General features: G+C 32.6%; 1 protein-coding gene across 1 annotated transcript in view; it reads right to left on the reverse strand.

The window, feature by feature from the left end:
- Positions 1-2,271: 2,271 nt before the first annotated feature.
- The window catches only part of LOC143404365 (putative ATP-dependent DNA helicase HFM1), a 35,147-nt gene continuing 11,471 nt past the window's right edge, over positions 2,272-25,947 (reverse strand). The window contains 16 exon segments of the mRNA XM_076862551.2: positions 2,272-2,324; positions 4,792-4,925; positions 5,611-5,705; positions 6,989-7,134; positions 7,529-7,630; positions 7,735-7,778; positions 11,343-11,431; positions 11,514-11,714; positions 14,737-14,895; positions 15,103-15,180; positions 15,740-15,891; positions 16,785-16,917; positions 17,375-17,445; positions 21,707-21,754; positions 22,004-22,111; positions 22,114-22,256. Coding sequence (XP_076718666.2) covers positions 2,272-2,324; positions 4,792-4,925; positions 5,611-5,705; positions 6,989-7,134; positions 7,529-7,630; positions 7,735-7,778; positions 11,343-11,431; positions 11,514-11,714; positions 14,737-14,895; positions 15,103-15,180; positions 15,740-15,891; positions 16,785-16,917; positions 17,375-17,445; positions 21,707-21,754; positions 22,004-22,111; positions 22,114-22,256 — 1,756 coding nt within the window.

Genomic DNA, 25,947 nt, shown 5'->3' on the forward strand with positions numbered 1-25,947 from the left:
GTTTCATTCTCTCAGACCTATTTTTTCAAGTCATAGGGGACATGCCTGTGAGTAGCTGAAAACCTACACACTTATAATTCTATGATGAGAAAGGAAGGGTATTTCTTCCAGTAGCTCCAGCTATAGAAAAATTTGCAAGTACTCTGATTGGTCCATCTTGTGTCCCATGTCTATCCCTTGACCAACTACTGTGGCCAAGAAGACAAATTTACCTAAAAATATGGTATTTCCTATTTAGATCATGTGGCCATAGAAGATGAAATTCCCCCAAATAAGTGGAGTGACACCAGGTCACTGAAGAATAATCTTATTGTGGGTTTTCCTTCTTGGGGAAAAAGTAGAATCTAGAAAAAGCAGAATCTCACATGTAGGTAGTCTATTTAAGAAGCAACCAAGGGTGAAGGAATGAGGAGCAAAATAGGAAAGTGCCACAGTCTCTGGCTGGGCACAAATCACGAGTCTCCACACAGCTTGTAGATTCAAACAGCAATTCTTTATTCCCGAACTCACACCGGCCCTCTACAAACATGTTCTCGGGGAATCCACGTTCTCTGCCCAAATCCACCTCTCCACTGGGCTTCTGTCTCCCAAAATATACTGTCTGACCCTAAGAACTCAAGAGGAACTCAGGCAGCAGGATACGCCCTATTCTAAAGGGGGAACACCCTAATCTCCTATTATGCTAAACCGCCCTATTCTAAAGGGGGAACACCCTAATCTCAGATTATCTTAAACGGGGAACACCCTAAACACGGATCCGCCCTGGTCCTTGAGCAAGGTCACCTTTCAGGAGTCCTTCCACTAGACAGCATGGGAATAGCTGGCAAGGAAATTGTCATACCTACTTGGCTGATGGCTCCCAGCAGGAAAGGAAATCCAAGAAGCAATTATTGATTTGGAAGCCACTATGGGTAGCTGGTGCTCAGTCCTGCCAAGACATTCTGAGGAGCCAATTTATAAAATGCATCTTAAAAATGCTCAACTGAGACTAGAAAAAAGGGAACATGTATCCAATGACTTTGAGCCATATTAAGACACACCTTGTTCCATGACTGTTAACTACCTTTCATTTACATTTGTTCATAGGTGGCAAGTGGCTTCTTTACTATTCCACACCTCATCATTAAAGAGTCCCCGGGGCTGGAAGCAACAATTACAAAATGTGGACCTGGGTGAAGTGCTAACAGATTATTATTATTATTTGCAAAGTTGTGCAACCAGAACTGGTTGTTGCTTTAATGCCCAGATAAACTGGAGATAATATAAAGTCACATGTAGAAATGGTCTAATAAATTCCACTCCCTTCATTTCTATTGTCTTTATGGCTGTAGCTGGTCCTGAGACCACCAATGATAATCAGATGTTTATCATCTCCTTCTAGACCCTTCTAGACTTTACGCATATGCTCTTCCTGGGTATTTAGAGTTTTTCCCATTGCTTATTCATCAGATCCAGTTAGTATAATGTCATTAATGTTTTAGATCTATAGAATTATATACTATGGAAAGTCAAGATCACCAACATCCCTGCAGACTATACTGAGACAGAAAGCAAGAATGTTAATGAAACCCTGCTGTTTATTCTGATATTTTTTACCTCCTTGAATCTCTAGAGTCCTTTCTCAATACTATGCCAAGACAGTTCCAGCATTTCTACCTCATTTGCCGTAGGCCATCATCATGTATAAGCTGCGAAGAGCCATCTAAGCAACATGTTGGATAGGATACAGGAGTTCTTGCCAGGACACGGTGCTGCAAGTTAAGTCATGGCAGAGTGCTCCATGTCATCCCACCCACGTTCATATCCCTGCCTCCCACCACTATCCCTGATCCAGTGTCCTCAAGACACCCACACGTATGTGTTATCCTGATTCTCCACATGTGCATACATCTTTCTTTAGCATATAAGCTACTTCTTCCTTGAACAAGGGCAGTATTTCCTCTTTGGAGCTATGCTGAAGTTTGCCCATAGTCACAGTTGGGACACAATCAGCAAAGGCAAATCTTACCTTGAGGTAGGCAAGCATGACTTTGGGAAGAATCTAACTTAGGTGTGATTTTTAAATATGTCCAGGCATGCCAAGGTTACATAGGTCACGAGGTAGAGGACAGCTGTCACTGTGGAGAAAAGTGGTTCCCCCTCACTCAAAAAGTATTATTTTTCTAGACAAATTAATTTTAAAAAAATTATTTTAAAAATCCTTAACTGTAATAATAACTGATGTTTTTCATTAAAATATTTAGAATATATATTTTATAGAAGGAAGTACATCTAACCTTGTAATTTTGCTTCAATTCCATCTTTGTTCAATCCAGATGTAAAACCTGTATAAGTCATGAAAATATATAAAAAATAAAATGAGTTTAATTCATCTTTATAGTCTCAATTTATACTCCACTTAACTAGAAAAGAGCATCTAATTAAATCTTATATAGGAAAAAAGAAAACAGCTTGTTAAGTTCAAACAAGGCTTAAATATCTATAGAACACAACCACTGTTTTGAAATCCTTTCATATCAATTGGCTCTCTTTTGCTTATTATATTATGTAAAAGTGATCAGGAATATTATATTTTAAAAGGAATGATGAGAACAGACTTCTAATGTTTATGAATAATAAATTTCTGTCAAGTGATGAATATTTTCTAGTGGACTTTCATTATAAAATAGATATGCCTATGAAAAAATGTTTGATAATACTATCACTTTAGAAAACTGCTATATACTGAAGTTGAAACTACACATACTCTATAATAGTAATTTCACTCTTAGGCATGTATGTATATAAGGGTATCAAAGGACATATAACAAAGTTGATAGAGGCATTATTTAAAATTTTTTATATTTATTTTTTAGTTTTAGGTGGACACAATATCTTCACTTTTTATTTTAATGTTGTGTTGAGGATCGAACCCAGCACCCCGCGCATGCTAGGCAAGCGCGCTACTGCTTGAACCACATCTGCAGCCTTATAATGGCATTATTTAACTAAGAATTTTCTTTTATCAAAAAATTCCTTAAGAAAGTGAAAAGTCAAGCCTGATTGTGAGAAGACATTTAATACATATATTTGGCAAATAACTCATCCAGAGTATGTCAAGAACTCCTCTGTATTAATCATAAATATACAAACAATTGAAGTAAAAATGGATGAAAGACTTGAAAGGACATTTCACAAAAATAGCATATCTAAATGCCCAGTAAGCATATGAAAAGATCCTCATGCTAATATTTGTCTTAGAAATACAAAATAAAATCACAAAGAAACCACTACACACACACACACACACAGGAATGACTGAAATAAAACCAATCATTGACAAGAATGTAAACCAGGATGTAAAGCAACTAGAATTCGGCAACTAGATTTTTTTTTTTTTTTTTTTTGGTAGTGCTAGGGATTCAACCCAGGGCCTCCAGGGCCTTCTGCATGCTAGACAACTGCTCTACCACTGAAGTACCCATCCAGGTTCTTTTCAGGTGGATGGGATATCACTATGTTGCCCCAGCTGGCCCTGAACTTGTGCAAGGCTCAAGTGATACTCATACATTAGCCTCTCATGTAGCTGGAACTACAGATCGCTTTACCTTGCTAGACTTAGAATTCTTACACATTGTTGCTGAAAGTGTAAATTAACTCAACTGTTTTGGAAAATTACTGTATTTGAGGGTATCTACTAAAGCTAAACATGGTTAATAAGTCTACCTGATTTACTCCCAAGAATATACTTGAGAAAAATGAATGTCTTATCCATCAAAAGACTTGTAGAAGAATATTCATAGTCATTATAGTAAAAAATTGAAAATGACCCACATGTCCTTCAAAAAGAAAATGGATGCTTAAATTGTGGTATATTCATACAACTGGATATTTAATAACAACAAAGTGCAAATTACTACTAAAAATCCAATAATATGAATAAATTTCATAAACAATATGTTGAACAAAAGAAACTAGAGCTAAAAAGAGTAAATACCATACATATGTATACACACATATGCCTACATTGATATGAAGTTCAAGAATAGACAAAACTAACTAACCTATGGTGAAAGAACAGTCTTTACTTCTGGGTGTGTAGATACTAACCAAATCAGCATGAGGGAACCTCTGGGAAATTCTTTGTATCTTGATCTGGGCAGTGGTTTTGTGTGTGTGTGTGTGTGTACACATGTAAAATTTCACTGACATTGATATTAAAGATTTGTACATTTTATTGTATATTAGTAATAACAATATAAAAAGGAACTGCAATATATATGTATGTAAATTAAAAAATAACTACAAAAATAAAGTGATCATGAGAAGGAAAAAATGCAAATTAAAGCATATCATTATTCACACATAATATTTTAAAAAATATACAACTATACACCCTTAAGGTAAGGCTGAAGAAATCAAGGAATATGGCATTCTCAAACACTGCTATAGCTATGAAAATTGAAAACCAGTCACAAATTCAGAATAAGAAAATAGCTAAACACTAAGTACAGAAAAAAAACTGTAACTTATTTTAAATTACTTTAGGCATTTTTGCTATTTCTACTAGAATTGAATTTTTTCTACTATATCTGTTTTTAAAGGCATTGATTTCAAAGGTTATTAAAAGACTAGAAGTAAAACAGATAAAAGTTTTCTCACTTTTTTCTACTTTTGCTTCTAAACATATTTATGATGCTGTTACCTTTTATTACCTTTTAGTTTCTGGAGTCTATTCAATAACTTATTAATCTAAACAGAGTCACAGCAGGATTTTAAAAAGTACTACTTTTCTAGGTCAAAGTAACAAACCATAATGAGATGGGTTTTTCAAGGCTCTGATATAAAGCAAAGTTGATCGTATCCATTCCAAAGCAATATTCACATCTGTGATGGTATGCAATACTATCTCTGCATTTAAATGTTCAATAAGATGTCTGTGCAAACTAATGGGGGAAAAAAACACCTCTGCATTACTAATATTTATTTCAGTACTATAACTCTTACTTTTTAAACTTTAATAATATATAATATACTCATTGCTACATTAATAATTCATGAAAGAATTTAATTTCAAAAACTGTAAGAAAACCTTAAGTCAGTTCAACTCTTTAAAATTTTTACATTTCTCTTTACTTCATTGGTCTAGAAGGCAAACTATTACTTAAGAAAGTGTATACGTGTGGTGGTGGGGGGAGAAAATATTCTATTTTCCCCAAGAAAAAATATATCAAATACTCTACTAAAAAGTCCCAGATTATCTCTCTTATTATTATTATTAATTAAAATTTTAAAGATATAAAAATATTTCCACTTACTACAAATTAGTAATTATAAATGTATATAATTTAGTATGTAAATTATAATGATATTTAGTAAGAACTTACTATAAGGTAGGCCTTTTATAACAAGGATACATGTTACCATATGCTAATAAACATCACTGAGTAAAATTATTCTATTATCTTTTTTAAAAAAACTATTAAATTTCTTAAAATAACACAAACATTCTAATTAAATTATTAAAAATTTTCTGAAAAATAGCCTTAAAACTAAAAATTTCCTTTTAATATATTAAAAGAAAATACTTGTATTAGTATTATTATCTTTTTTGGAATTTTTCTGTATTACCTGCTTTCTACAGTGTCACTACAAGCTAACATTTGAATGTACTTCTCTCTTGTATTTAACTGAGTCATAATAACTGCTGTAGCTGTAGAGTCAAACTAGAAATAAACAAACATCACATAGGTAAATTCAGTAAAGAAGGACATATTGTGGCAACAGTCCTTTTATTTTCTCTCTCTCTCTCTCTCTCTCTTTCTCTTTTGTAGTTGTAGATGGACAAGAATGCTTTTATTTCTTTATGCAGTGCTGAGGATCGAACCCAGTGCTGCACCCATGTTAGGCAAGCACTCTACCACTGAGCCAAAGCCTCAGACCTGCACCAGTCCTTTTAATACTTCAAGACTTTAAATTTTATATTAAAGAGTTTCTTACCCCTTTGTCTTAAATAACAAGTTAAAAGGCCTAAAAAATGCTTCTGAATTTAAATGTTAAATTTAATTTTAAAACCTTCCAAGAGTATGAATGTAAATGCTACTTTAGTTTCAATGTAACAAAATTTTAAATCAATGTTAAAATCAAAGCAAACTTCAGTAACTAGGTAAAAGTTTGTTTTTTTTTGTTTTTTGTGGCGGGGTATCAAGGATTAAACTCAGGGGCACTCAACCACTGAGCCATATTCCCAGTCCTATTTTGTACTTTATTTAGAGACAGAGTCTCACTGAGTTGCTTAGCACCTTGCTTTTGCTGAGGCTGGATCCTCCTGCCTCAGCCTCCCGAGCTGCTGGGTTTACAGGTGTGCGCCACCATGCCCAGCTAGGTAAAAGTTTTAAGATTTGATGTAGTTTACACATAATCTAATTTATCCTACATAATTATAAATATGTATAACTTAATATTTTGACATTCTTTGAAAAGATATTCTTCCTGAATGTTGCCTTAGTAACCTATATGAATGATTTCTTCAATCAAGTATTTGTCAGAATAGGCTAAGTTCTGAAATGTATATAAGCTGACTTTTAAATGTTACAATGCCTGGGGACACTACTGGAATTTAGTGTTAGAACCCAGGAATGTTCTATAATGCACATGACAACCCTATACAATGAAAAACTTACTCATCCCAAATGCTAAAAACATCCCTAGATTAAGAATAAAATAAAACAGAACCCCAAAACTCAAAACCAAAAATCCTTCAACAGTATATTCATTCCATCCCTTCATTAACCAATGGAAATTCAGAGACCGTGGGAGTTTGAGGAGAGGTCTGATATATTCCAGTTAGTGAGGGTTGTTTTAATTCTATTCCTTCATTAAAGTAGATTTTCTGAGTTACATAACTTTCAACTTTAATTATGAAAAGCTACTAAAAAATATACAAAACAGTTTTTATTTTGCCATGTCTCTAATACAAGTTATGAAAAGTAAAATTACTGTTACTTACTTGAGGACGACCAGCTCTACCGATCATTTGTAGAATATCTGTTTCACTGTATTCTTCAAACATCCCTCCAGCATAATGCATTGTAGATTTCATAACTACTAGGTGAGTCGGCAAGTTTACTCCCATAGCTAAAGTACTGGTAGTAACTGCATCAGATTAAGGATTATTAATCTCAAGCCTTACAATTTTTTTCACTCCAGGAAGACATTTTCTTATAAAAGACATCGCTATAAATGCAATAAGACTCATTCACAAAAAAATTTCAAAGAGGAATAAAATAATAAAATTTTAATCTAAACTAATAATACATGCTAAAACCAAAAAATTATTAAACTTTTACTTCTCAAATTGTACTTCATTCAATAACATGATAAAAAACTAAAAACGTTGCTAAGAATTTACCACAGCATGCACAAACATAGGTAGTTACATAATTTTAGCTTCTTAAAAGCAGAAGCAAATTTAAGATTTTACCTTTTTCTCTTAAAAATAATTTTTCAAAATAATTTATAATATGGGTAAGAAACACATTCTACTTACAAAGAACTGGTAGATCTCCAGTAGTAAAAGCTCTTTCAACTCCTTTTCTATCTGACAGCTCCATGCCAGCATGATGATAAGCAACACCATGTATTAGGATATCTATAATAAAAATATGACACCTGTCAGTTACTGTTAATATTTCATCAATTGACTCATTTTGTCTATATTTGAAAATGTTATTCAAAAATTATCTCTAAACCTACCTCTCAGTTTTGAATCTCTTATGGAATATGCATACTTCTGTAACCTATTTTAAAATATAAAATTATTGAGTTATTCCTATTAACATCAGAAAATTCTAAAAGTTTCTTAATTATTTTGAAACTTACAAATATAAAAGAGTTTTCATAATATTATCTGAAAACTATCTTTAAACAGAATAGACTACATAACATTCATATTTAGAAGTCCCTAATTTATTAGCTAAAACACTACAGTTCCCTTTCAAACCCACAGGGGGGGAAAACATTATAAATATTTATTATGTTCATGGATCAGAATATGAAAGTCTATATTCATAATTTGCCTAAAATATATTTGTAAGAAATAACAAGTTTTAAAATTCTGCTATATTACCAATAAGTAAACCAAAAAGACTGAAATAAAAAAAAATGTTTTTTATTGTGCTCTGAGATATGTCATGTAAAGAAAACCAGGAAAACATTAAAACAGAAGTTAATAAAGTTTCTTAATAATTTAAAAAGCAATTCTTGTACTTTCAAAGATTCTGGAGTTTGGTAGGCTTGATTCTTGAACATGTCTAAAGTCCCCCAAACTGGTGTTTTTCCATTTCCTTGTTGCAGACATGAAAGTAAGAAACATTATTTTATAATACTTGTGATTTTTTCAAAAGAATTCACAATGGAATGAAGAGAAGTCAAGTGGAAAGGGCAATATACTATTAAACCTAAACTATTTTTTCTATAATACACAGGTATTACAGAAATGTTGCTTAATTTAATTATCAGAGTAAAATGATAAGAAAATTGATTCCCATATGTTGAAACTTAATTAAGAAATTGAAGCTGATAGGCTGAGGATTTAGATTGGTGGTAGTGCATTTGCCTAGCATAAAATGAGGCCCTGGGTTTGATTCACAGCACCAATAGGAAAAAAAAAAAAAAAAACAAGAAGAAGAAAGAAAAAGAAGGAAGGAAGGAATAAATTGAATCTAGGAAGTAATATGCCTAATTTCTTTTTTTTATAGATCTTATTGACTTTTATTTGTAATTCATACATCAAGGCAGGCTTCAGTCTACAAAATAAAACAGAAGCTCCAACTGGGCAAGAGCAGAGCAGTGCGTTTGTGAAATGGGAACAAGGAAATGGAATAATATGGGGGAAAGAGCACTGATGGGTTAACATCAAGTTGCTTCAGGTTACTTTTTTTTTTTTTTTTTTAATAGGGGTTAAATCAGAGAGGACTTCCTTATTACTAACTCAGGTAGACTGTTTTCAGTGGTCTGTTTGTGGATCTATTTGCTTCCTTAAAGTTTTAATTTGAGTCTGTGGCATTTATTTTTTCATTTTTTAAATTTTTTTCTTCTTTTTCTTTTCTTTTTATTTTTATTTTTTTATTGGTTGTTCAAAACATTACAAAGCTCTTGACATATCATATTTCATACATTAGATTCAAGTGGGTTATGAACTCCCATTTTTACCCCAATACAGACTGCAGAATCTCATCAGTTACACATGCACATTTTTACATAATGCCATATTAGTAACTGTTGTATTCTGCTACCTTTCTTATCCTGAGGGGGGATAGTAGAGAATATGCCTAATTTCTAACAACTAGAAAAAGTGGTACTGTTATTCAAATCTGCGTTTCTACCTTCATGCTAGTTCTAATACCAGTATTTTATTGACAAAAAAACCCACAAGAATTTAAAAAGAGATAAAGAAAGAAAAAAAAAATGAGGGACAAAGAATGAAGAAAAACAAGAGTTGAAAGAGAAATTTTCCTTGAGTAGCTAGGCAAAAGTGGGGAATGATAAAGGAATTTAGATACTGCATATGCGCCTGTTTAAGAAAACGATTACCTGAAACAAAATTAATAATCTGTGCAGGGATTAGGGAAAAATAGAAAGGATGCAATGTAGTGGCAAAGGGACAGACTGGTAATTTGGAAGCTGATCTGACCCAAAAGCCAAAATTAATAATAAGAAGCTTGGGGCTGGGGATGTGGCTCAAGCGGTAGCATGCTCGCCTGGCATGCGTGCGGCCCGGGTTCGATCCTCAGCACCACATACAAACAAAGATGTTGTATCCGCCAAAAACTAAAAAATAAATATTAAAAACTTCTCTTTCTTTCTCTAAAAAAAAAAAAATAAGAAGAAGCTAATATTCATTAAGTAGTAATCAAGTGCTAGTACTCACCAAGACCTGCCAAGATTCAGGGGTAAATAAATAAGATGAACATAAAGTCCCCCTTTCCCCAAGAAGGTTATAATCTAAGTTAAACAAATGTTTTAATAACAATTGAATAAAAGGATATTTATTACAATTATAATAAGTGCTATTAAAAAAGTACAGGGTACTTATAAAAGTGAATAAAGGGAAATTGAAGATTATAGAAAACTGATATTAATGATATGACCTAAAGAATAAATAGGAGTTAGGTAAAACAATACCAAGAAAAGAAAACATGATGCCTGACAGCCCTGGCTATAGCAGTTAAATATATTCACAGAATAGAGAGTCTTATATGGCTTGATATGAGTATAGAAAAAAACATGGTCAAGATGAGTCTGAAAAATAGTTAGGCATCACATTATATAGAGTACTGAAAACCATATTAAGGATTTAGGATTTTATATTAATAACAAGACAGAGCTATTATAAAGATTTTTGATGGGAAACTGACATGATATGGAGTTTTAAGCTCCATATCATGCATCTTTTGAGAATCATATATGGTAGTTATAACTGCAGAAACAAATTAGCTTTGCTGGTTTGCAGACAGATTTGGCATAGTACTCATCACTTTGGGTAGAAAGAGATGTTCTTTCCAAACAGATGAATGTATGTAACACTGTAAAATGTTGATTTCTACAATTGTTTAACCAGTTTTATTTTTGTACAGTATTAATGACCTAAGTTATTTTGCTATCCCATTTTTGTAAACCAAATGAAATTATCAAAGAGGATTCTATCAGTAGATATTTTGTACTTATGTATATATGCTGTCGAAATAAAAATAATAAATGATAAAGATTGGGGGGAAAAGAATGAGCCTCAGGCAGACCCCTCTACAATGTCAAAATTTAAGAATTGGGTAGTATTATGGTTTAGATATAAGATGTCCCCCCAAAGATCCTATGTTAACGCAGGAATGTTAAGAGGTAAAGTGATTGAATTGACTGAGAATTGAATTGATTGAGAATCAGTGGCCTGTAAAGCAGGAAGAAAACTGGTAGAAGATGATCATGGAAGAGCAGAATCCAGTGTGTTAAAATAAGGTAGACGTGATCAAATATGTTAGAGATTCATGAGAAATTACTTGGCAAGGTTTTTAATGAAAGATAACAAAAGATACTGGATTCAAAGTGGATGAAAAAATAAAGATAGCAATATGGATAACTTTATCTTTCAAGAAATTCAGTTATGAAAGAAAGATACAATCACATCTACACTAAAGAGTTGTTATCTCAATCCTCAAAATTACTATTATTCTTATGATACAGATGAGAAACCTGAGGCTTTGTCAAGTAACTTGATCAAGGTAAGGGATAAACCCACTTTTCTCATTTCATCTAAGTGATCCTAAAAGTCCTTCTACTTCCAAGGAAAAAAAAACAAAAAAATTTACCTTTGTTTCTGTTCCACAGTCATAATAAATTTAGCATCTTTCACAAGAACAGAAGCAGCCTGTTGCACACCTTTCCTAGTTGCACAAAACTGAAAATACATTAATAATTTCTATATTAATCATGTTAAAAGTGAACATCACACTAAAAGATAATCGACCAACAATCCATACCACAAGTGTGGGCTTCTGATCAGAGTATGTTTGTATAACACTGGCAATTTTGTAGTTGAGGGTTAAATCAAACTTAAATTCAGTTTGGTTACTACTACAGGGAAATCCCAGGACCACTTTCCGAAGTTTCACAGGTCTATGGCTTTCATCCATTTTCAGACATACAGCAGGTCTTTCACCATCTGAAATCCATTCTGCAATCTTGAAAAAAACAAAAAAAATGTACATTAAGCATTTTTTCTAGTCAAGTTTTATGGCCTAAAACCCCCAATTTTAGATTACTTTAAAGTCAAGGTATAAAAGTACTGAATTAGATAGTTTTCAGTCTTACATATTCCATTGATATTACTCTGTTGATAAACTGGTAAATGCTATTGGTAAATATTGCTAATAGCAGTATTTCTTTCTTTCTTTTTTTTTTTGGGGGGGGGTGGGAGGTAACCAGGGATTGAACTCAGAGTCACTCAACTACTGAGTCATGTCCCAAGCCCTATTTTGTATTTTATTTAGAGACAGGGTCTTACAGAGTTGCTTAACTCCTTGATTTTGCTGAGGCTGGCATTGAACTCTGGATACTCCTGCCTCAGCCTCCGGAGCCACTGGGATTATAGGCATGCGCCACTGTGCTGGCAGGTAATTTTCTAATTAGTTATTTTATTTTCCTTCATGAGCGTCTAAAGTAAAATTAAAATTGCTTTGGCAAGAGTTGACAATTTTTAATCAAAACATAAACACTTGAGAGAAAGCAGAGCCAAAAGCATATTTCAGGCTCAATGCAAGAATCAGTAGTTAGTTTACAGAGCTGTGTTAAGCTATCCTTATCTTTGCTTAATCTGGTTAGTAATCAGGCTCCATGCCCTGCTATGAAATTGATCACTGCTTTGACAGGAGAAAGTTTCTTGTTGCACAGGAAGGAATACTGAAATATTCTCAAGGCTATCATGAGTAGGAATAAGATCACACAAGAATTTACATTCTGAGAGGAGCAGAGGATCAAGGATAAAGACTTTAACATATGGGGAAATTGAGGAAGAGGACCAGAAGAAACGGACAGAGAAATAGCAATCAGAATTGGTAACTACCACAAAATAGAAGAAAGTTTCAAGAATTGGAGGGTATTTATATTTATATAATTATTGCTTACAAATCAATAAGTAAAAGTTTCCCGGTGTGAAAAAAGAATAAAGGGCATGACCTGGCAAGTAACAAAAAACAAAAGTTTAAAAGTTGTTGATAAATATATTTTAAATATTTACTACAGTAAAAATCAAAGAAGAAAAAAACTTAAAATAAGATATATTAAATAATAAATTTGAGAAATATTTAATATTCAAAATTAAATAAAAATAACAATTTTATTATTATATTACACACTGTTAGGATATAGGAAAATGACAGCTGGCAGGATTCAGAGAAATGGCAGCTAAAATAAATGAATGTAACACGGAAGGCAGTGTATCCTTAAAAGTTCTGCATCCTTTGACTCAATTATTTAACTCAAGAATTCATCCTAAAAATAATTATGGATGTTTTCAAATTGCAGGATTGTTTATAATAGAAAAATGGAAATAATTTAATCTTCCATTATTATGATGTCAGATAAATAAATTATACCCCCAATACAAAACAGTAGTAAAGACTAATAACATGGAAATATTTGTAGGTAAAATGAAAATGTAGATCAAAAAACTATAATATTATAATTTCATGTTACTATAGTCTGAATATGGTTAGAGAGTGTGTCTCAAAATTTCCTTTGTTGGAATGCCTGTTCCCCAGTGTAGTAATAGTACTGAGGTGATGGAATCTTTTAAGAGGTGGGACCTAGTAAAAGGTGGTTAGGTTACTGCGGACAATGTTCTTGGAAGGAATTAATGCTGATCTCCCAAAGTAAGCAAGTTCTCATGAGAGTGGGTCATTAAAAAAAAGTGAGTCTGACTCTAGAATCTCTCTGGATTACATGGGATCTTTCCCTGTCAGGCATACTCCTGCCATGATACTGTCCACCATGTTATGAGGTAGCCAGTAGGGCCCTCACCAGGATGAACAGATGAGGTCACCCAATCTTGGACTTTCAGACTCCAAAACTAAATAAACTAAATAAACTGTAAACTAAATAAACCTCCTTAAAAAAACATATTACCAAGCCTCAGGTATTTTGTTATAACAATGGAAAACAGACTGATGCACATGTAAACATTTGAAAGGACAAAAGTCTGGGTATTAGTTTTATTGTTTTTATAAACTTTAAATTTTTATATATTATTCTTGAATATGAACAAAACAAGTTTTCTTTTCATGAATAAGAAAATTATTAACTGTGTCAATTTAAGGATAAAGACAAAATTTTCCATTGGAAGAGCAAATACAGGAGGTATTTTTTCTAAGAAGTGTTGGAGAAAAAAAGCTACATTATAGTAGGCTGACAAGTAAATAGGAGTAAGAAAGTAGAGTGAAACTGTATCATTTCTCAAGAAGTTTGCCTAAAAATTAAAGAAAAAGGCCCGACACAGTGGTACACACCTGTAATCCCAGCCATTCAGGGGGCTGAAGTAATAGAACTACAAATTCAAGGACAGCCTCAGCAACCTATGGAGATCCTGTCTCAAATAATAAATTTTAAAAGGATACACAAATTTCAGCATGTTAAAATGTAGTTCAGTGGTAGAGCCCCGGGAGTTCAAGCTCTAGTACCCTCCACACACAAATTAGGTTGTATATTCATTATAGGAAGTATAATATTCCATGTAACTATTTCTTCCCATGTCCTTCTACCATTAACCATGAGATCCTCCTCAAGGACAAGTTCCATATGTTCTCACTTTTGCATCAATCATTTTGGCTTACTGCAATGCTAGGCATATAGAATTGGGGGGAGAGTGATAATCATCTCAGCAATTATTTTTATGTCTACTATACTTTTCTGTACAATTAGAGACAGCTGGCTATAATGACCATGTTATTAGTCAAGTTATGAGAGATGGATGAAATCCATAAAATTAAGACTTTTAGATACTAGCTAAAAACAGCCTTCTATTAAAAATATTAAACTTGAAGACCAAATTTTTATATCTGAAAAATCTAACCATAAATTTCTACAACATACTTTATCAAGTGACTGGTAAAAAAAAACAACCCTCACTATTCTCTAAGATCAAAATAACTAAAAATTTCACCAGTCATAAAACAAAAACCCAGATGGTATATTGAAATTCTAACTTACATCCTCAGCATTTGGAATTGTTGCAGATACAGCTACAAATCTTATTGGGATAAAAGTGCTAGTATTTTCTAAAGGCTGAGATAAAGACTGTACAGTTTTCATTCTGCTGACTACAACTTCATGAGTTGGACCACGATATTCATGTTTTACAACATGTACCTATACAAGAAATCAAGAAAGAATCATTAGCTGTAAGACTACAATCTACTTAAAAAACTAAAATGTACAATGAAATTAACATTTTTCCTTGAGAAAATGGGAACTTTCCAGCAATTTCCCCTAGAAGCAATTAAACAAACATTGAAGTTGTCTTCTTTCTAAACATCTTTTTATGCTATCTCTGAAAGTGAATAATGTGTTCACTACCTCATCAATGAGAAATAGTCGCACCAGTTGAACCAAAGAGTTGTCTCTCCATTTCCTAGTCAAGCTATCCCATTTCTCCTACAGAAAAAGTGCAAGTAGTTTAATGTGATAAGGAATTATAATAAGTACTGTTTAGGACATTAACAAAAATTTTACCATGACATAATACAAATGACAGGTAAAGGTTTGATTGATACATTAAAAGTATTCTGAAAAAGATTTAAGGATTAAAAATTTGAATTTTGATAGTTTGGTCAGTGTTTTAAAACTAGGCCTTCAATTCTTTTATTAAATTTAACCACACAACATTTAAATTCACTGTCTGATTACATACTTTTAAACTCTACCAAGGTACTCCCTCTTTAATACATAATACTTGGGCAAAAAAATAAGAGGAATAAATATGATTATAAATTATCAACAATAACAAATTGGATATTCTTTGTCCATTTTTCCTATTGGCCATTTGTCTTTTACTTATGTTTTTGTAGGTAATTTTTTTTGTACCTTGAATACTATTACTTTTTTACTTTGCAAATATATGCTTCTACTTTGTATTTTCTTTGAACTTCTTATGAAAAGAAACAGATTTTTTTCTAATAAACCAAGGAAATAATAAAGGATAAATAATACCTACTGGAGTTGTCATAATAATATGGGCATGTTGAATCTCAAATAGGTCATCTATAACTGTATCTCCAGTGAGTTCTTTACAATTCAATCCAATTGGTCCAAATTTTTCTTTCCAGTCATCAAAACGCTGACTACATAGGGCTTTTATTGGTGCCACTATAATGATACATTTTTTAATATAAATGCAATTTTAAAATTATTTTCGCAAATTTTAGTTAAGAAAATTAGGACAAAAGTATATATCTAGGTACTAATATTGACAAATTAAAAGTTAGTAATTTAGGTATATAATTTAGAGATAAAAAGGTAATCACCAAAAAGAACTAAAGATAAATAGAAATAATTACTCAGGAACTTATAGCCAAGAGCGGAGAGAGAGAGGTGGCGGCAGAGGGCGGGCGGGGGCCTGAGTGCAGAACATTAGTGCTTTTCATTATAAGGCTTTTTGTAATATTTGGGTTTTTAAACCATGTATATATACTACTTTGAGGAAATTTAAAAAAATACACACCCAGAACAGGAGAGCAGAAGTGTCTATGTAAATTTCTAGAATTATAAATGTTTATTTTGTTCATTTTAACTGAACTTTAAAAAACAAGCATGTGAAGTTAAAATCCTCAATTCAAATATTACTTTTTATTTTTAACTCTGAAAAAAATGTGTTTTGAATTTAATGGAACAGACAAAATCAATTGTAATATATCTATTAAAAACATATGAGGGCTGGATGTATAGGTCAATGGTAGTGTTTGTTTAGCAGTACAAGACTTCGGGTTCAAAACCCAGCACCACCAAAAAAAAAAAAAAAAAAAAACCCAGAAGGAGAATTTATTAGAGCTGGGTGCATAGCTCAGTGATAGAATGCTTGCCTGGCATATACACAGCCCTGAGTTTGACCGCCAGCAACACAAATAAATAAATAAAATCAGTTTCTTTAAAAATGTATGGGAAACCAAATAATAATGCCTATGACTGAGCTGAATTTACTTCATTTTTGCTTTACTGAGCTTTTATTATAATTAATCACTATTCTTACAATATATACTTACTGTAAACAATTTTAATGTTTAACCATGGCAATGGTACTTCCATTAATAATCTTGTTATAGCTAGTTCGAACATTACAGTTTTTCCAGAACCAGTTGGAGCACAAATTACAAAATTTCTATCTGTATAAAGAAGCTAAAAAATAAAATTTAATCAATTATGTAACATCAAATTTTTCACACACATTCTCAACTTGTTAGAAAATATGTCTTAGGAAGACTCTAAGGAATAATAATACAAAATAATAATACAAACATTCAATTATTAAAACTGTAACCTTGCTCCAGAACCTCCACCATCAAAAAATAATACTATTAATATTTAATCTCTTTTATTTGTCAAAGTGATGTGCTAGACATAGAAGAAAATCATTCCTTTATCTTCTAGAGAAATTCTCATAAATCTAACAAATACAAATTAATCTACCTGTGAGAATTGTATATATGTATCTAACAAACATTTTCTGAGCTTCTATAATGTACTAGTCACTGAATGTGGCACTGGGAACCAAAATGTGATCTAGTCTCTCTCCTTAGAGAGCATATAACCTGGTGAGAAGAGGAAGATAGGTAAATAATCATAAGATATTTACATCATCAAAGGCTTTGGACTGTATATAGTTGAAATACGGGAATTCTTTGAAAATACTTCTAAATTTTGCTGCTTTGAACAACATTAAGGAGTCAAATATTTCAGAAATTTAAAAACAGGTTACATCTGATTTGATTTTAAACTTTAGTTAAACTGATATTGACTCCGACAGCATTTAATAATGAGGCTTTCACATTTCTATTTTCTTAAGAAAGAAATTAACAGTTTTTATTAGAGTCTCCACTCCCACTCTGTTTTACAAAGAACTTATGAAGTCCCCATAAGGAAATAAGAGATTACATAAGGCTTATAACTTGAAAGTTAAATATGATGGAAGAGATGCAAATATACAGAGATTAAGTCTATCAGAACTTTGCTTCTAGTTTATCTTTTCCACAGTACACTTTGATGAGGCTACTTTATTTTTACTTCTTTAATATTTCAAATTTCACTAATTATTGATTGTTGATTGTGCTTCATTAGATAATGTCTTATTTCTGGTCACCTAACCCTGAAATGAAACCTTTTGTTTCTGATAATTATAACTGAATTATCAGCATACTGGCTCCTCAGGAAGAATTTAAATAATTCTTTAAATCATCCCCTGAAAAAGTTTTTTTCTTTTTGGTACTAGGGATTGAACTCAGGGTCACTTGACCACTGAACCACATCCCCATCCCTATTTTTGTATTTTATTTAGAGACAAGGTCTCACTGAGTTACTTAGCTCCTCACTTTTGCTGAGGCTGGCTTTGAACTCATGATCCTCCTGCCTCAGCCTCCTAAATTGCTGGGATTACAGGCATGTGCCACTGCGCCCAGCCCATGAAAACATTTTTAAAATTAATAGATTAAAGAATAAACATCTCTCCAAGGTGAGAATCCATTGCAAGCTTGAAAGAGATTTTACAGCACTCTTCTTATTCTGAATCACTATTAGTTAACTACATTTATTAAACACTATAAGCATGATGCATTATTCAATTTAGAAAACTGCAAATAAAGAAGAAAATGAGTTCCTACCATAGAGACTTTATACTCTAATAAATGATATGACAGATAATATATCTGAAAACTCAAACATAAAATTATGTAAGCAATATGTTTTTAAGAAGATATATAAGAATTCATGGATTGTTCTAGTGATCCTTTTAAAGCTCAGATTATATGACTCTGCTAAAAACCCCTCTTTCTCTTGATGTAGACAGCTATGTAGTCTTGTCACCCTACTACTGCTTCTTCCTGCACCTGATTTAGCCTTTATTTCTCAGATTCCATGTTCTACTACTGGCCCCCACTCCCATTCCTCTCCTCCACCTATACTGCCATTCTTTGAAAACATCAGTCATATACCTTCCATGAAGCCTTCCCCCTGCCTAGATTATTCTTCCTTCCAAATTTCTTTGGCTATTTCACATCCTTTAATTGCTTAAATTGTACCTTCTCATGAAGCCCTATCCTAACTATTCTATTTAATTCTACATCCTGAATCCTCAAATCCAGCAGTCCCAATTAAACCCTCCTTTACCCTGCTCTACATTTTTCTTTTTCCATAGTACTCATTGCCTTTTAAAATACTATATAACTTATTTATATACTATTATAATTGTTCAGATCTATCTTCTTCCCCACCCTTATCCCAAGGTTAACTCTCCAAAGACAAGGATTTACTGTCTATTTTCTTAACTGATATATCCCAAATACCTAGAACAATGCCTGACACACAGTAACTCAGTTAATATATGATTGCATTAAGTCAAGCCATTAATTTAGAAATTTTCATTTTATTTTCTGTTATGCATGTCAGAATATTTATTCCAAAATAAAAATGAAATTTTGAGTTTGTCAATCCATCAGATTTTGAAGGAATCTCATTTTTCCTTCAAGATATGTCTTTTCTTCTAAAATATTTATTCATAACAAGCCCAGAAGTAGGTATCATGCTGTTTTTCTCTCATTAGATAGTTACACATCAATTTATATTAACAAAAATTAATCTTTGATTCAGAGTAGTGCAGAATCAGTTTCCCAGCTCATGAAAAAACTCAATCACTAACATCATTTATCATCATTATCAACACTCAAAAAATTTTTTAACAAACTAAGTAGTGGCATTATGATTATATGTTATAAAGGGGAAAACTGTCTCTAGAACTGAAAATGACAAGAGTACTGTGACAGGATCAATCTGACAAAATTTACTGTCCTGAGTATTCAAATATTGGAAAATATTGGAAAAGAATCAACATATATATTGTGTCCAAGTAATCCACAAACTCAAATTACCAGGAATAGCCTTCAGTCTTCTACTGTATACATTCAGAAACAATAACCCATAGTACTTCAGTTTTATAGCAAATGAAATTTTTTGACAATAAATCAATGAACAGAAGTATACATAGTAGTCTTAACCAACAAAGATACCTAAACTACAGAACCACTTAAGCTAATATATAGCATCAAAATCTCTATAAGTCTTAAGAAGGTAGTGCCATACTATGGAAAGCCCAGTTATACAAATAGTTGATTGTTTAACTATCTTTAAACATGCTTTTTACTAATCTATTTCCTATGTTCCATTTTATTTAGATCACAAGAGAGAAGTGCAGCAGGATTGAGACATGGTGCTGAAGAGCAGTGCTAAAGACTGAAGTTTAATATAATGTCGGCCTTCCCCCATTTTAACCCAATTTAGTTATCTGCATTGGATACAACTTTTCATAAGTGTTCAGGAAAATATTTTCTAACCATACTTCAGAATTGCCTCAAATGATCCTCTGAGTACTTGGGACTAGAGTCACTATTGCCTAGATTTCCCAATATCTGGAATTCACTTTTTGTTTTGCTAACCAAACCATAACTTTTGTGAATTCTACAACACTCCTCAGCTGTGAGTCACTAATTCCATAAAGCATAGTTTAGATGAGTTCGCTTGACTGCTCAAAAATCTTACATGGTTTCTCCTCATTGTTTAATAAATTTATTAAAAATAAAAACAAGGGCATGGGGCTAGGATTGTGGCTCAGCAGTAGAGCGCTCACCTAGCACGTGTGAGGCCCTGGGTTCAATCCTCAGCACCACATAAAAATAAATAAATAAAGTAAAGGTATTGTGTTCAACTTCAACTAAAAAATAAATATTAAAAAACAAAACAAGATCATGATGGCATGTAGCTATAGTCCCAGATACTTGAAAGGCTGAGGCAGGAGGACTGCTTCAGCCTAGAGGTTCAAGACCAGCATGGGTAACATAGCAAGACTTTATCTCAAAAAAAATTTTTTTAATTAAAAAAATAAAAACAAAATGCTAAGAGAACAGATCCTAAGTATTCTCACCACATATACCAAAAGGCAAATACATAAGGTGACAGAAATATTGATTATGGTAATCATTTTCAGACTGTAAAATAATAATAAAACATCATTGCATACTTCAAATATATACAGTTTTTACCTGTTAATTATATGACAATAGAGTTAAGGAGGAGTTTAAAAACAAAAACATAAAATATTCTTTATGTTGGTATTTATGGCATTAAATGATCTAATCCTAAAATACCTATCCAGGATTATTTCCTATTTCTTTTATATCTTTAATCAAACTGGAATGCTTATTATTTCCAAACAATTTTTTACCCTCCCCCTTGCTCATGGCTACTTTTCTGCCTACAAGTTTTCTTACTTATGTGCTTTACTTTATCTGCCTTTAAATGTATCTGGAGATGGGAAAGTAGATAAAGCACAAGCCTTGCTTTCAAGGAGTTCTTAGGTCTTGAGGAAATAGTCACATAAACAGCTGGTAAGTTGTAATAAAATTGACATGCACAGGGTATTAAGAGGCAAAGAAGATATTATCATCAGAATACACCCAAAATATTTGCACTAGAAATGGCCAAACATGTAAGTTGGATTATATGTGTAAACTAGGTTCTTTCAAAAATGTTAGATTTGTTAAAATGTACCCAATTAACAAAAAGTCCATTTCTTTCCATTTCCCCTACTCTGTTTAATCCACTATGGTTGATCTTATCCAAAACATAAGATATTATCTGTATCTATGTGTAAGCAAAGCTGACCAGAGTTCTGCCAACAATACAAATCTGATTTCTGTATTTATCTTGTCTTCTATTGGTACATACAATTCAAGCTGGCACCAGAACACAGACCACACTTGGAATAGCACTATCATACACATGTATCTCTTACATGACTCAAAAGATACACTTTTCATTTTTTCTTTGTAACCAAAACAAATGCACAGGAACACAATGAAACAATATTTTAATAATGTGATTTCACAATATCAAATATGTTGTAAAATAATTTAAAGGATACGAATTTCTGTGACAGCCTTCAAGGAACCTATACCACTTCTGGTTACCCCTAAAAAAATCATAGATGAATATTTTTAAACTTTTTCTACAAAAAAATTGCTTCAATAAAACTTACACAACTTTTTTCTTGAGAACATAGGCAAAAATATTAGAACACAGCTAAAAAATAATGCAACATAATAAAGAAAGGTAGAAATTGCACATAGATAACCCACTTATAATTTTGTATTTTCTCTATGCTACAAAATGCAGATTAATTTGTATTTTTATAAAACCAAATGAAAAAGCAAGAAATCACCTTGAATATTATGAGGTTGGGATGCAAGTGAAAATGATGGTACTTTAAGTATGTCATCTCCAATTTCAGAAGATGAAAAAGCTTCATTTGCTATAAACATGTTTGAGGTTTTTGCTTATTATTGCTACAGTTCCATGATTTCTCCTTGTTCATTTCTGTTTGAATAATTTTCACTGAGTTAACTACGGAGTCCAAGTTTGCACTGTTATTAGAATAAGTACCTCCATGCATATTGTCACATATTTTAAATAATCTGAAAAAGAACCACATGTTTTTTACCTGTAACAGTTGCTTAGAATATTAAAGATAGCATTAAATTGTCTCTTTAAACATGCCCATAAAAATAAAAAATTCAATCAATCTCCTAAAATGTGACTTTTTAAATTTACTATGGATATACATCTTTTCATTTTCCTAAAACTCAGATAAATCCATTTGTGGTAGCCAGTGTCTAAGATGGCCTCAATGATCCTTGCCTCCTTTTTTTCACACTCTTGCAGTCTGCAACAAATTGAATCATTTAATCAGAACTGGCCTTTGTAACTAGTAGAGTACTGCACGTCCAAGTGTGTGACTTCCAAAGCTAGGTCAAAAAGACAAAGACATCAGACATTGTCCCTTTCACATAGTCTCTTAGATGACTCAACTCTGTGAAGGAACTCTTGTCAATAACACCATATCCTAAGAACTCTCAAACAACCTTATGAAGAAGGCCCATGTGGATAGGTACTGAAGCTTCCTGTCAAGAGCCAGCACCAACGTGTCAGCCAAGGTGAATGATCCACCATGAAAGCAGATCCCCTGTCAAGTGTCAGATGACCACAGACTGTGCCAAAATTCTGATTATAGCCCTGTCAAAGGTTCCCAATCTCTTTTGCATTCTCATGAGAGACCCCAGGCCAAAACATCCAATTAAATTGTTCCTAAGTTCCTAACTTACAGAAACAATGAGAAAAGCATTTATTGTTGTTTTTAAGCCACTAAATTTGGGGATAAGCTGTACACAACAAGATAATTAATGACTACTGAATAAGTCAGAAAAGTGCTAAAGGGAGGGAAAAAGGCCACACAATATAGTAACAAAAAAATAATTCACCTAATAGTAGTTATATTTTACTAAAGTGATTCAATATAACAATATATTAACACATGTATTAAATTTATAGGAATAAATCAACATTCTTGTCATGAATTAAAAGTTGTTATCAATAACATTTAGTTTCACAGAAAGTATCAGTTCATTCAGTTTTACTTGCCAGTCAATTCAAGGTTGTATACCCTAGCCTACATCATCCCCCAAAATAGGAAAAGAAGTAAACTAAGTGTATTAGCAGATCAAATCATCCCAAACACTATCTAATAATAACCCTAGTGTAAAAAATACTTCTTGGCAAAGTTCTGAAAAACAAGGAGACATCATCTTTATGACTGTATTATATTTGATCAAAAGAAAATCTACCACAATAATTTGTTCAAAATAGCCTCAAGAGATGTAGTAATCATTAAGGTTTCCAAAATAACACTTGCATCTTATAGAATAAGTAATGGGGGATGATATAAGGTATCAGACTTACAGAATTCTATAAGAAATGATACTTAAACACTATGCAAACATGAAATAATTTGTAAATTACTCTGTCACAATGATATGCTTTTGTATCAGAACAAGTTTTTGAAAAAACTTGAAAAATGTATTTTAGCATCCTCTAATGTTTTATCTTTGAAGATGGAAAATTCAAAAGCAGATAATCTTAGATAAAACATATTGTACTGGGAACAAGGATATTCAAGCTATAGTATGATTCCCTGCAATATGCTGTGATATTGGTTAGAATCAGACAGACCTAGGTTTAAGTTTAAAGCTCCTCTGCTTTGTAGCTGTGTGACTTTAAAGTTAGTAAGAGTTTGAAATAAGTTTTACAAACTGTAAAGACATTATCTACATTCTAGTTACCAAAATTCTCTGAACCTCAAAATCTTCCTAAATCCTCTGGAACTCCCACTTAATAAACTCCCTTAGGTCCCTGACTTCCTCATTGATTATTTATTATCCCTGGCCTTAAAAACAAACAAACAAACAATGTGGCTCTGCCCTAGAAAACTGTTGCTTCTTAAGAAAACCCTTAAGTGGAAACTCCTAATTCTCTCACATTCAATGTACTTGAAGATTGAGAGTGTTTTCCTCTCTATTCCAAATCTAGATCATTTTTCCACTCTCACAATAGTAATCTACGCTATTCATCTATGCCACTTCCTAATAGCATATATCACTTATCAACCTTCTGGTCACTTTAGAATACTTTCCTCTTGCTTTCAGAATTTTGCCAATATTCTGTGCTACTGCAACATTCATGGAGACAACCCATTCAAAATCCTTATCTCTCAATTCCTCAGAAAATTCATTTCCAAAGGCATTCTCCTTCACATGACCTCAGTCATCTACTGTCTCACCAGAGTCTGTCATTATCCCAAACTGCCCTTCCTCTCAATAATCTGATGAATAATGATTCCGATATATTATTTTCTAACTTCAAACTTTTATTCTGTTAGTTTATTTGCTCAAGGAACCAGTGAGTTCAAAGAACAAGTTAACTGTAATTAACCTATTTTTTCCTAAGCTATCTTCCCTTTTTCTTTTCTTGTCTACATTTTGTGGACTTAAATTCCATGGCCACTTTCTTACCAATATTCTAAACTCTGCTTCTCCTGTTAATATAAAAATAACAACAGAAGCTGGGCACAGTGGCACATGTCTGTAATCCCAGCCACTTGGGAGCTTGAGGAAGGAGGATCACAAGTTCAAAGCCAGCCTTAGCAACTTAGCAAGGCCCTAAGCAACTTAGCAATATTCTGTACCTATATAAAAAAAATAAAAAGGGCCGGGAATGTGGCTCAGTGGTTAAGCACCCCTGGGTTCAATCCCTGATACAAAAACAAACAAACAAAAATAAACCCAAAAATACTAATTTAAAAAAACAGAGCAAGAATCACAGCTTTTGGGACAGGAGTCCCCTGTGTTTCTCCTTTGCTAGCAAAATGATAAACCTTTTTCCTTTTTCTCAAAACCATGTCCTCGTTATTGTACTGGCACCAGGGATAAGGACTGAGCTTTCTGCAATATGGAGCTTAAACACTGGAGAAATACTGAAGAGAAAGGCCCAGGGTTAGATGTCTTTGGAGGTGAAGCAAAGAATACACATTCAAGGGAGAATGCCAGACATCTGCAGAGGGAAAGACTGCAACCCCTTGGTCTGGGATGTTAATATTCGCAGAGGAACACATGCATACTAAAATTGGAATGGTACAGAGAAGAATAGGTGACACACAAATTCATGAAGCATTTCACATTTATTCAATGGAGCAATGGATAAAGAAGACAGACTGCATTTCCAGAGGATGAGAAAATGGACTCATTCATCTATAAAAATAATGATATGTTGTCAATTTCAACATGGATGAACCTGGAAGACAATGTGTTAAAAGAAATAAGCCAGGAACAGAAAGACAAATGCAGCATGAGCTCATGTGAAATAAAAACATTCACCTCATAGAAATTGAGAATAGAATATTGGTTATTAAAGGCTGGGGAGGGTATAGGAGTAGGATGGGAAGAGATTGGTCAATGGACACAATGTTACATACAGGTAGGAGGAACAAGTTCTGATGTGTTATTGCATAATAGGGTGATTATAGTTAATGATAATATATCATCTATTTCAAAATAGCTAGAAGAGAGGATTTTAATTTTTAATTTCTCTCATCACAAAGAAATGATTAAATGTTTAAAGTGATGGATATGCTAATTACCCTAATTTGATCATTACACAGTTGTATATATGTATCAAAATATCACATGATATCCCATAAATATCTACAACAATTGTGTCAGTCAAAAATAAAATAAAACTTTAAAATAGTAAAAAAAAAAAAAAAAAAAAAAAAAC

This window comes from Callospermophilus lateralis, chromosome 7 (genome assembly GCF_048772815.1).
Source record: "Callospermophilus lateralis isolate mCalLat2 chromosome 7, mCalLat2.hap1, whole genome shotgun sequence".
NCBI classification, from domain to species: domain Eukaryota; kingdom Metazoa; phylum Chordata; class Mammalia; order Rodentia; family Sciuridae; genus Callospermophilus; species Callospermophilus lateralis.